Raw genomic sequence first — 13,950 nt, forward strand, 5'->3', positions numbered from 1 at the left:
TGTTGAAAAGACCATCCTTCCTCCATCGAATTACTTTTGTACCTTTTTCAAAAATCAAGTTCCACTACCTATTTTTGTACAACCTTTGAGCTAAGAATGGTTTTTACATTTTAAATGGTTGGAAAAAACCCATGACATATGAAATCATATGAAATTCAAGTTCAGTGTCCAGAAATAAAGTTTTATTGGGACACCACTCCACTCATTCAATTGTATTGTCTCTGGGAGTTTTTGCACTACAGCAGTACAGACAGTAGTTGGGTGGGATAGACGATATGGCCTGCAAAGCTTATGATCTGGCTCTTCGTAGAAGTTGTTTGCTGATCCCTGAGATAGATCATTCAGCTGAGAGACCTGTTCCTGCACACCAGCCCGACAGTACTCAATCCAAATTCATGTATAGGTTAATTATAAATTTTGATTCCAGACATTTGGAGTTGCTCATAAATAGTTGAAACAAAAATTTAATATGTAAATGCTAAGGTAAACTTGCTTCATATGTAAAATGGGAAGTATAGTGACTTTTGAAGAGCTGAAGTATCACACTTCAGCTTTTCTAGTTAGTATATGATAGAACTGAATCTAGAACCCAGTTTTTTTGACTCATGGTCCAGTTAGCTTTTCACTTTCCACTAAGTACATTTGCATTGTTAATAAAGAGATACTAAAATATTGTTTGATTCTTGCAAGCAACAGGCTTGAATCTTAATTAAATGATAGTTACCTGTGTCTTTTGAAATCTTAATTTTTTCTGTCCCTCTTATTGCTCATAAAAGCCTAGAACAAACTTCCTCAAAAAAAACTCCATCAAAAAAAGTAATGCTTCTTCTTAATTATTCTTGGCTAATAAATTAATGATTTTAGTAGTATTTTAATATTTTTTTAAAAAAGGAAAGGAGGAAGTTGATTTCTATAGCTGTCTTCTCCACTGTCATTAAAATGACAGGATTGCTCTTATATACTCTAGTGAGTCAGCCTTCCTTTCTCACATTTTTCATCTTTGACCAACTGCCCAACTGCTCTCACAGGGAAAGAGTCCCTAAGTCACACAACAAATTGAAATTTTCTGTAATGTCAAAAAACTATTGGCAGGAATTTTAATTTAGAAATAGTTTATTGTTTTCAGTGATAGGAGTGGGGAATTATTGGGGGATTATACAGAGGACTGAGATAAACAGATAATCTCATTTATCAGAGCAACACCTTCAGGGACTGATATTTTACTTTACCTGCCTAGAGAGAGGCAAACAGACCTTTAAGGACATTTTTTGCATACCCTAAATAATGTTATTTTTGTGATTATGTAGGATTATCTTGTCGTGGGCACTCAGTAAAATATTTGTTGAATATAGTGATGCTCCATTTATTGGAGGTTTTTCCAAGCCACCTCAAGTCCATTAGTTGTAATTAGATAATTTTAGTTGATCATCTAAGGGGAGTAGATAGAGAAGGCAGAAAGAAGAGTTTTGGAGTCAGGTAAGAGTTTGAATCTAGGTTGTCACCTGTTACCTTTGTGACCTAATATAGGTAACATATCTTGTTTCAAGCTCTGTTTTTTTCTCCGTAAAAAGGATTTATATATCTACTTCACTGGTTTGTTTGGAGATTAAAATGAGATAACATACATGATCCCTAGCAGACACTTGATGAATAATAGTTTTCTTCCCTCTTTCAGAGATTTTTCCCCTTTTAATGTGATTCTCTGTGGTACACCTCATTGTACTCTAGGTTGATAATTTCTAGCTCTAGTTTTTTTTTTTAATTAATTAATTAATTTGGCTGTGTCGGGTGTTAGTTGTGGCATACGGGATCTTCCTTGCGGGGTGTGGGCTTCTCTCCAGTTGTGGCATGCAGGCTTAGTTGCCCCGCCGCATATGGGATCTTAGCTCCCCGACCAGGGATCGATTGAACCTGCGTCCCTTGCATTGGAAGGCGGATTCTTTTCTTTTTCCTTTTTCTTTCTTTTTTTTTTTTTTTTTTTAACGGTACGCGGGTCTCTCATTATTGCGGCCTCTCCCGTTGTGGAGTACAGGCTCCGGACGCGCAGGCTCAGCGGCCATGGCTCACGGGCCCAGCCGCTCCGCGGCGTGTGGGATCCTCCCGGACCGGGGCACGAACCCGTGTCCCCTGCATCGGCAGGCGGACTCTCAACCACTGCGCCGCCAGGGAAGCCCTCTTTTTTCTTTTTTTTAAAAAAAATTAATTAATTTATTTTTGGCTGCGTTGGGTCTTCGTTGCTGCGTGTGGGCTTTCTCTAGTTACGGTGAGTGGGGGCTACTCTTCGTTGCTGTGTGCGGGCTTCTCATTGCGGTGGCTTCTTGTTGCGGAGCACGGGCTCTAGACACACAGACTTCAGTAGTTGTGGCACGTGGGCTCAGTAGTTGTGGCTTGTGGGCTCTAGAGCGCAGGCTCAGTAGTTGTGGCACACGGGCCTAGTTGCCCTGTGGCATGTGGGATCTTCCTGGACCAGGGCTCGAACCCGTGTCCCCTGCATTGGCAGGCAGATTGTTAACCACTGCGCCACCAGGGAAGTCTCTGGAAGGCAGATTCTTAACCACTGGACCACCAGGGAAGTCCCTCTAGCTCTAGTTTTGATATCCCAGAATTATTGCCAATTATTTCAAGAAATGTTATCAAATATTATTATTATGAAAATGATAAAAATGGTGAGGGAGGACTTAGTTGTGTGTCAAATACTGAGATGAGGGCTTTATATTCATTGTCTCATTTAATTCTTACAATAACTTTGAAATAGATACTAGCATTAATAACATTTTAGATGGTAAAAGTTTAAGGAGATTTATGCGCTTGCCCAGAGGTCTTAGTGAGTAGTGGAGCTGGGACATTAACCTGGGTGTGTCTAACTGTAAAAGCATCTGCTCTTCAATAACATACTCTACTGCCTCTACAATTAAACTTTTTGCAGTAATAATAGCAGTTAACATGTGTTGAGTATTTGTCATGTTCCAGGACTATTCTAAATACTTATATGCTTTGTTTCATTTACTCTGCACACTGATTTTATGAGGAGGTACTGTTGTTTTCCCCCATTTTACTAATGAGAAACAAGGTACAAAGAAATTAACTTGCAAAAGGTAATACTGCTAGGAAGTGGTAGGACAGGGATTCAAATCTAGCCAATCACTCTTAAACACCATAATTAGAGGGGTGGCAGGTAAAGTAAGGCAGTGTTGTAACTGTACAGTGATTTACTAAAATGATGGCTTCCAGATCTGCAGTTTTTTGTTTTTCCTTTTTAGTCAGGATGTTATGTGGAGCTGGAAGAACTTTTAGTAAGACCAAAGAGAGTTTACTTTCAGAAAATAAAACTTTAGCCTTTATTCTTTATTATGATTAATAAAATATAAAAAATTATAATTGTTTTGCTTTTGCTCATCCACCATAATTTTTAGGAAGTGAGGATATTACATATTTTTCAGTTCTAAGCTGTAATTCAAACATAAGAATGGTGTTAATGAACTTAAGTTTTGTAATGTGGAAAAGTAATTTTTTTTTCATTAATGAAAGCTTTCAATAGTAATGTTAAATAAATGATACTATTTAATAGCTGATAATATTAATGGTATTAGCACATATGAGGATTTTATTGATAGTGTCATGTATTAATCTATAGTTATAATGACCTTTTTTAAGACAGCCAGCAATTTATCTCTCAGATGTTTGTATCTTCCTCTGTAGAGTTACATACTTCTTTTTATATTTAATTTCACAGTTTGATATGTGAAAGCTTTTCTTAATCACAGATACAGTGTATCTTGGCTCTTTTTCTATAAAAGAACTGGTGTCAATAAATATTCACTTCTGCACTGTAGGGAAATACTCAAATTATTACTTCCTGAATACATTCTCTGGAAAGCTAAAAACACTCTACCAGAAATGGAAAGATTGTGAAGACTTGAGACATTGATTTTTTTAAAAAATTGATATATAATTGACATACATTATGTAAGTTTAAGGTATACAACATTGATTTGAAATATTTGTTGCAAAAACTTTCTTTTAAATAACATTTTTAATGCTAGGAAAGACAACCCCAGTATCATTCTTCTAAAGCAACGGTGACTAACTTACTGTAATAACCTTTAACAACTTTGTGTATGTATGCCATTCTCAATTAGTTGCCATCACAATAATTCAAAAATAAATTTTGTTTATTCATTAGCTAGTGTGATACAAGTAGTCTCAAATTTATGTATAAACAAAGGCAAGTTTTATCTCAGCCTTAGATAAGAATCAAAATTTGAAAAATAGGATTAGTGAGGAGATTGAAATTTATTTCATATTTTAGACTTTTATGTTGAAATATGAGATTACAATCAATTTAAGGCCCTTTTCATTTCCTTGTGCAGTGTTTTTTTTGAGATGAGTTGTGTTAGACTAATTAAATGGTTCTCATATAAATGAGTTTTGGAATGAAACCCACAGAGCCTTGGCCATGATAGAAATACCATTGGTAAGCTGATAGTAGTATAGAAAATGTGTTACAATCAAGGCGGCTCCTTCTTGGTGTTAATTTCAGTGGCAGATCTAGGTCACAATTCATCTTCTGCATACCAAATACCTCCTCTGAAGCTTAAAATAACCTATCTATTCATAGGTATTTTTTCTTTTTCTTTCTTTTTCTTTGCTTTTTTTTTTTTCCCCTGTGAAATTGCCAAAACATTTAGCAGAGGGTAATTAGATGACTATTTTAAAATTGGTCTAACCTTTATATTTAATGGCATTAACATTTAGTTGCTTGGGAGAATTGCCCAAATTACTGATTTGATATATGGGAAAAGTATTTAGATTAATTTTATCTGGTAAGAAATACAGATTACTGTTACTACGTATTTTAAGAATTCTCAAAGATTTAGTTACATATAAAATAAAAGATTGCTTTTCCTCTTGCCACTTTAAACAATCTAATTACATTATATTTTGGTATATGATTTCAGTTTACCTATAAGTGATGCTTGCAAATGAAGGGCTTTCTTTTTGTTGTTTAAAATCAAATATTAAACAGAATGAAAGTCATTTGGTATCTGTACACTCACTTTAAAGTCTGACTTGTACATTTAAATATTTTCCTTAGAAGGTTTTATAACTTCTGTAATATCTGGTGACTTGGAATGATTTTGTATTGAGTGGTGCAATTTGTCATATATTTACACATTATACCAAGTAAATTCTTTACTGTAAAAGTTATTGAACTTGTTCTTCCCAGATGTAGTAATAGGATTAATTGGAGTATCTGTCTTAACACTGAATTACTTGAATCAGGTCAGAAGTACTGTTTATGGGTGGATAAATTCTATACAATAAATACCACACCAAGCTTGAAGGTTGGTCAGGACTATACCTGTTACTTAATCCTGAATATTTCTTGCTGGGACTATTTCCCAACTAGTAAATAAAGATGCTATTTTGGGTTTATCAATCTGTGATACTCCTTTAAAAATTAAAATAATATTTTAAATTATAAAAGTAATGTATGTTTATTGTAGAAATTAGAAAATATAGGTAAGCAAAAAAGAAGAAAGCTAGACATTTATAATCCTATACCGGCCTAGATAACTAGCATTAATACCTTGGTGTATATTTTTCCAGATAGTTTTCTGTGTTGTGTATATATGAAATATATATAGATAAGTCATACGTTTTTCTCTTTAGGTCCTTTGCTTCTCTCTAGAATATTTTTCCCTAGAAAACATTGCCTGGCTTGTCTTATTATTTAGGACTCAGCCTAAATGTCATCTCCTAAAGAGAGCTTCCCCAGCATCTAGAGTAGCATACTGATACTTTCTCTTTGAAGTCCAAATAGATTATAAGGTCCAAGAAGGTAGGGATCATATCTGTCTCAGTCAACACTGTATCTCTAGTGCTCAGCAGTGTCTCTGGCATATAGTAGGTACTTAATAAATGTTTGAATGAATATTTAATATTATAAAAATAAGATCAAATTATACATATGTTAGATGCTCTGGAAAGAAAGGTAAGATATATACCACTGACCTTAGATTGCTTACAGTCTAGAGGAAAGGTGGAAAATTAATGTGTTAAGTGCTGTAATAGGGGAAGTACAGTATTAAGGAAGCACATAGTAGGAGTAGCTATCCAAATTGGGTGGGAAAGAGTTGTTAGAGAAGGCTTTCTGGAAGCGTGACAATGTAAACATTTCATAACCTTGTAATTTGTCAGTTCTTTTTACCTATAATATAATTTAGAATGGCTGGGTAGTATTTTGTCAGTATGTAAGTACCAGAGTTTAATCCATATTCTGTTTTTAGTCATTTAGGGGATTCCCTAAATAACACTGTCGTGGATATCTTTATGTTAACTTTTCTTAGTTATTTTCTTGGGTAATTTTTACTTGGGGGTGGAATTTATGGGACCAAGAATTATAAATATTTCCAAGGCTTTGGTGCATATTCATTTTGGGGGTACCAAATTGCCCTCCATGAAGGTTGTACCAGTTTATATTTCTAGCAACAGTGTATAAGAATTCCCTCCCACCCCCAGTCTTGCCAATTTGTTAGGCAAAATGGTGTCTTAACAGCTTAATTTGTCTTTGATTCGCCTGTATATATCATAGTAACTTGTAGACAAACAGCAAAATATGGCGAGCTTTAATTTAGATTTTACAGTGGTTCCTGAACACATATTCCATACAGTATGGCATATGTGAAATTATTTGGATATTATCTTTAGTTTTGATTGTAAGTCATATTAAGTTATATGCTTACCTTTGCATTACCTACTTTTTAGCATAATTTTCAATCCAGAATATTTTTGTATTTTAAGATCTTTGTCTCATTCATTTTATAAACATGTAAATTATAGTGGCAAATTCAGAGAAACTGAGAATAGGCTATTTAATTTGAGATTGCATACCTTAAGAAGCTTGTATGTTGACATTAGGCCTAGCAACTAACTTCTTTTTAATTATTGTGGCCAGAAACACCAGATGAAAATGGTAAAACCCAGAGAGCTGATGATTTTGTCTTGAAGAAAATAAAGAAGAAAAAGAAAAAGAAACACCGAGAAGATATGCGAGGAAGACGCCTTAAAATGTACAATAAGGAAGTACAAACCATCTGTGCTGGCCTGACCCGCATCAGTAAGGAAATCCTCACCCAAGGACAAATAAATAGCACTTCAGGAGTTAATAAGGAGTCCTTCAGGTATCTGAAAGATGAACAGCTGTGTCGATTAAATTTGGGCATGCAAGAATATCGGGTACCCCAGGGAGTACAAACACCTTTTATGACTCACCAGGAACATTCTATTCGTAGAAATTTCTTAAAAACAGGTACTAAATTTAGCAACTTTATTCATGAGGAACACCAGTCCAATGGTGGTGCTCTTGTCCTTCATGCTTACATGGATGAACTCTCATTTTTGTCTCCAGTGGAGATGGAGAGATTTTCTGAGGAGTTTCTTGCTTTGACATTCAGTGAAAACGAGAAAAATGCTGCTTACTATGCTTTAGCAATAGTGCATGGAGCGGCCGCTTATCTCCCAGACTTCTTGGACTACTTTGCTTTTAATTTCCCCAACACTCCAGTGAAAATGGAAATTCTGGGCAAGAAAGATATTGAAACAACCACCATTTCAAATTTTCACACTCAGGTAAGGTAAAATCATTGTTAAATTATTTAGTAAATACAGGTTACAGTATCTCAAAAGTTTTAATTTCATTCTGTTGCATAGTACATACCAGAACACTTTTGATTAAAATTCATGGTGGTAAAAGTGGTTAAAATTGTTTTTTTATAACTCTGATTGAAAAATCTTAATTCCTGAAGTTCTTTGGGATGTGGCTTCTTACTTGCTTGGTCTAAGAAATGTTTTATACATGTTTTATGTCATTTTTTGTGGAACAAATTTTTGTGGAAAATCAGCTTGAAAACCAATTCAGTTTTTCACAATTTGGATAATGTTTAGTATGGAGGATGTGATTTCGATCTGATAGCCTCAAGGTAACTTTAGTTAAGACTTACCTTTTATGTCATAATAAAACACATGAGGGCATTGGCCTGTTTATTTGTCAGGTTTTTGCTGTTCTTGTTTCTCTTCTTTCAGTAACTTGTTGGCAGTCTGTCCCAGAAACATACCCCATTTATGTGACTTGGAAGTGTCACTAGGAAGACCGCCATAGCCTCTGCTCCTTCTGCCTTTGCACTGTTGTAGGTGAAGACATTTTCTAAAGCCTTGCTTAGGCAGCTAGGCTTAAGTCAGCAGGGAAACCTCTCCTTCCTAACCAGTGGTTTTTAACCAATCATTTTTTCAATGAAGTTATTTTAGGGCATGAAAAGTGGTTGATAATGTGTCCTAGTTTTTTTCTTGCTTGCTTTTCTCATAAGGATTATGAACATGAATGGTCAGCTGTAAGTTTGTATTATAGATATAAATTCTACACAGGTTTAGTGGAGAATATTTCCTCTTTAGAGATTTATGATTATATAACCTATTTTTTCAGGTTACCTAATAATTTGCTGCCATTCTTTTCCTTAAGATTTTTTTTTTAGGTGAATAGACTTGCATAATAAGACTCTCAGCTGCCTGCATTATAGTGGTTTCAAGCCACTTAGATATATATGAAACCTTCTCTAATTTGAATCTTTTTAGTGATTCTTACCATCCTTACCTCCAATGAGGGGAGTATCCAGTTTAGATTTACGAGCTTCAGAATTTCTCTAATTGAAGTTCTCTCTGCAGTAGAGAGAGCAGGAGCAGCCAATCTGGAGAGGTCGCAAGATGGGGCTGCCCAAGATGTTGGAACACGATGTGCAATAAAGGGCTTCGTCTTGGATTTTGGCCTTGTTACCACAATCAGGTACCGAAGTGCTGACTTTTGTAGTAGATTTTGTTTTTTCTTTTTTTTTTTTTAAAGGAGTTTTGCCCTTTGAAAGTTAAGGAATCCTATTTTTATAAATATTGGAAAAGGGACTGAAAACAGTGCTTTTATTATAGTCCATAATCCTCCTAAGTCCCTATTTAACAAAGAAAGATATTGCTGAGAGCAGAATTAATGTGCTCTATCATTTTTTTAGTTTAGAAAAATGCAGCAAATTTTCTCTTCTAATTGATAGACCAGCAAGCATATCTGAGAAATAAGCCAGAAACTTGGGGGGAAAGAAAGTCTTGGTTTTGTAATGGTGACTTTTTAACTTTCATATTAGTCTCTAGAGGATCAAGCTTATATGTCAATAGACAGTACCCAGTCTAAATAGTTAATAGAAGAAAATATCTCTAAATATTCCCTGCTGATTTTTGTCCTCCAATTAATTTTTTTAATGGAGCTGAAATTTAAATGACTGTACCAACAACTTACCTTGAGATTTACTTTGAGATTTATAAAATAACCACTTTTTAAGAACATATCAGTTTATTATTAAGTTAAATATCATTAATTACTTCAACCACATAAGAATATTGAGGACTATTAAGTAAGTCTTGTGCTCTGGTGATCCGGTAACTTAATTTTATTTATGAATTTTCAGTCATTGGAGAGACATACGGGGTGCGTATAGGAGGTTGTCATAGCCCACAAAACTATTTTGCAACCAGAATCTTCGGCATACGTTGGGATGGAAGCTAATACAGTAGTTCAAATTTGTTTAGCACTTCATGGTTTATAGAAATGCTTTCACATTCATATCTTAATATTTGAAATAATCTGTGGGGTAGGTATGCAATTTTATCTGTTTTCCATTGAAGAAACTGAGGCTTGGAGATGTTCATTGTTATACAGGGTCACGTAGCTAGTATATAGAAATGGGGAATTCCCTGGTGGTCCGGTGGTTAGGACTCAGAGCTTTCACTGCCAAGGGCCTGGGTTCAATCCCCGGTTGGGGAACTAAGATCCCACAAGCCGTGGGGGTACACCCACCCCCCAAAAAGAAAAAGAAATAGTATGCAAACCTAAGCCACCTGAAAATTGATACATTGTTTTACCATACTCCTTCCCGCATTGGAATATGAGACTAGTGCTTTTATTTGTCTAAACATTGGAGAAGAGACTGATGTTTTATTTGTCTAAACATTCTGGTCAGTGAAATTAAAATAACTCAGTTTAACACAATATTCAGAAAGCTATTCTATTATTTTTCACAAATAACTTTAGATTGTTGGGAATTAAGTGAATACGTTAGGAATTCTGTGTTTTGTGAAGTCTTATGAAGTTCTGTTAAGCCTATAAATAAAGCGAGGTAAGTTTATTACGTTATAGACACAGTTAATAGAAGTTATTTATAGTTTAAATATGTAGCCATGATAATTATTCATGACTATAGTTCAAGACAGTTTATTCAGCAAACATGTATTGAGAGCCTACCATGTACTGCACAATATGTTCTTAAAAGGACTAATTGATGAGCTCAGTCTAGTGGAAGAGATGAATAAACCAGCAATTATAATATAGTTTGATAAATACTAGAATAGAGGTATATACAGGCAAAACCCTATAATAGAGGGAGCACAGTTTGTGGTGTTACCTAACTCAGACTTGAAGTGATTGGAAAAGGCATTTTAAAGATTGTGATGCTTGAGTAGAGTCTTTAAAGAAGATTACTTAGCATAATAAGTGCATTTTAAGCAAAGCAAATAATGGCCTATGCAAACACATGGAGTCATTAGAGAATATGGCACTTTCAAGGAGCTGCAAATAGCTTGACATGCCAAGAGTACATGCTGACTGTTAAGGGGAGTTAACACTGGAGAGATAGACAAAATCAGAATTGTGAAGAGCTTTGTATGATGTGCTAAAAAAAGTTATTACTTTTTCCCAAAGGTAATGGGGAATCATTGGTGAATTTTAATAGGGAAAAGCTATCAAGTTATGTTTGCAAAGATTACACAGTAGTCTGAAGGGTGAAATTGAGGAGGAAAATGAGATTGGAAGCAAGAAGACTGGTTAAACCAGTTACTGTGGTAACTAGATCGGAAATGATCCATGTCCAGACTGATATTGACATTAGAGAGGAAGAAATGAAATTTGAGAAATAATTAGAACATGGGATTAATTGCACTTGATGAGGGAGAAGGATGGAGTCTTAAAAAAATGTGGTTTGGACAAATGGGTGGGTGGTGGTGCTGGTCACAAAGTCAATACAGGGTTGAAAAAATTGGTTTCTAGGAGTGTAAGGTATTGATGAGTTCATGAGATATTTTATGTTGAGGTACTTGTGAAGACTAACAGAAATGTCTGTCAGGTAGTTGAGTAAATGGATCTAAGACTGGGAGACATCTAGGCCGGAGGTGCAGAAGTTGGACCATTAGCACGTAGGTGGTCCAGGGACAGCGTTAGAAATGGAAGAGATGAAGCTATGAATGGAATTCTGTGATGCACCCACATGTATGAGGAGCATGGGAAAAGATCAAAAAGAAAGAGAGGTAGAAGGAAGGTTACGGATAAGTTTTCTAGATATTAAGAATGATGGAGGGCTTAAATATCATGTCCGTATTATGGGTCAAGTAAGATAAGGACAGAAAAGTGTTAGGTTGCTTAATTAGGAATTTAATTGGACACATTATCAAGACTGGTGCTTTGCAAACAATGACCATCTAAATACTGTAAATTATGCTTTTTTTTTTTTAGAAGCTTGCTACTTGCTCTATGAATAAATTTGACATCACTAGGGAGCTTACTAGAAATGCAGACTCTCAGACCCCTACCCAGATCTTCTGAATCAGAATCTGCATTTTAACAAGCTCCTCAGGTGATTCATATGCATATTAAGGTTTGAGGAGTACTACTTGAGAACTCACCTGTTCTATCTGGAGGAAGTAAAATGTAAGTTTGTTTTGTGCAAGAAAAATTACAGTTTCTGTTACTTTTATATTTTTAAATTATTGTAGTGACAAAGCTAGGATGCACATAGAGGTGGTTTTTTTTTTTCTTTTACTGTTCTATAAAACTCAGTTGTTCTAACACCAAAAGAGGTAAGTTCATGATAAATAGCAATTGAAGCACCGAGCTGATCCTCAAATTTGATTTCTTCTCTCTCAGCAGTTGATACAGGATAACTTTGTAAAGTTGTTTCCAATCTAAAGGACTACATATGTATTGATACAGTATGGTATTTTTATAATTCTGTAGGATTATTCAGGTCTAATTAAGTTTTAAATAGTCATTGGTTAATAACAATTTTGACCAAAAAGTTTTAAGTGTTTGTGGAATCTTTTGGTCAGTTAATAGAGAAAAATTAGTGTTCACTTAGAAATTTTTTTTTTTTTGCTTAGCTGTTATATCTTGTAATTATTGGCTACTTGAAAACTTTTTTTGATGGTTTTCAACTTTGAAGTGTGATAGTTCTGCAATAAGTATGCAATCCTTAGCTCTCCTTATAAAAATGCTGTGGCAGCTGATATACGGATTGAAAATTCAGATATTCTTCTGATGATTTTATGGACTAAAAGGATTTTAGAGCAAGTGGGGGCCATTTCCAAGCCTTTGTTTTATAGATGAGGAAGGTCACATTTTGGTTGACCTTTCCCAAGGTTAAATAGTGGCAGATCTTCAAAGAGGAATTGTTTTTTCCTCTGTCTCTGGATGGTGTTTAATCCTGTAGGTGAGGGTTTAGCAAATTTTAACGTGCCTATAAAATGCACATTTTGATTTTGTAGGTCTGGATTGGGGCTTTAGAGTCTGCATTTCTAACAAGCTCCCGGATGACGTTGATGTTGCTGGTCCAAGACTCAGCAAGGCTATAAGTGTTAGATTCTATACATGAATTGCAAATAGAAGCAACAAACAACACTAAAATATATGTGAAGTTAAATGGGGAGTTGTTTTAAGTATCACCATCTGAGACTGATTTCACCTTATAGTATCTTAAGTAATTGAAGATCTTATATGGAGATGAAGGGTATGTGGTAGGGGAGAGAGGGGATTGATTTTACAAATATGTCTAGCATAATAGGATTTTGTTCTCTTTATCTGGCAGATGTGCGTATTTTAAGTTCTGCTTTTTTTTTTAAAAAAATTTCTCCATATGTATAATATTGAAGTCTTTTACCGAGGATCATACTCTTAACTTCAGGTGGTAGTTGAAGTTCTTACAACTGTTACTGTTACCGCTATAAAATGGTAATGTCTACTGTTCCAGAGAAAATCAGCAAATGTTATTTCTTCATTGTGTGTTGTGGTAAGGCTTAAAACGGGCTTATTAGGTGTTCCCCATCTTTGAGTATCATAATTAACATGTTATAGTGTACTGCTACTACTAATTAAGAGAGTAGAACTAGTAGATGCTTTGTAGCTTGGTAAATAACTTCGAAACTCTTAAGGAGCTGCACATCAGTGTGTTACATAAAAGGAGAAATAAATATTTTAGGTAGCTGACTTTATAAAGCAGTATAAAAATGGTAGGTTCTGGGTTTTTATTTCTCATTCTAAGTACAGCTTATAATAAACTCATTTTGACTCACACTGCTATATTTTTAAAGTAGGAATGTCTTTCTGTTCACAGGTCACAAGGTTAGGAAGATTGCTGGCTAGCTTTTTCCTTTCTGTTTTTTAAACCATCAGCCTGAAAAGCCTTCTTCCTGAAACATGAGTTCTGCGCAATAATTACTAACCCCCCACCCCCACCCCCGCCACCTGCCACTCCTCCTCCAGGGTTTTTCCGTATTGTGTATTTCTAGCTTGGTGTTCTTCTAAGTTTTTCTTTTTTAAAAAGAAGTTTTGTTTGTTTGTTTTCTAGAGCAGTTTTTGGTTCACTGCAAAATTGAGAGGAAGGTATGGAGATTTCCCATATACTCCCTGCTCCCACATATGCATAGTTCCTCCCACTATCAACATACCCCCCCTGCCAGAGTGGTACATACATTACAATTGCTGAACCTACACCGACACAGTGTAATCACCCAAAGTTCATAGTTTACATTACAATTCACTCTTGGTATTGTACAATCTATGGGTCTGGACTAACGTGTAGTGATAAT

General features: G+C 35.1%; 1 protein-coding gene across 1 annotated transcript in view; it reads left to right on the top strand.

The window, feature by feature from the left end:
* RSBN1 (round spermatid basic protein 1) overlaps positions 1 to 13,950 on the top strand; it is a 42,626-nt gene that overhangs the window by 4,868 nt on the left and 23,808 nt on the right. Inside the window, exon 2 of the mRNA XM_082833806.1 lies at positions 6,959 to 7,632. Coding sequence (XP_082689932.1) covers positions 6,959 to 7,632 — 674 coding nt within the window. The remainder of the gene's footprint in view (positions 1 to 6,958; positions 7,633 to 13,950) is intronic.

Source organism: Leucopleurus acutus (assembly GCF_964270905.1).
Source record: "Leucopleurus acutus genome assembly, chromosome: 2".
NCBI lineage: Eukaryota > Metazoa > Chordata > Mammalia > Artiodactyla > Delphinidae > Leucopleurus > Leucopleurus acutus.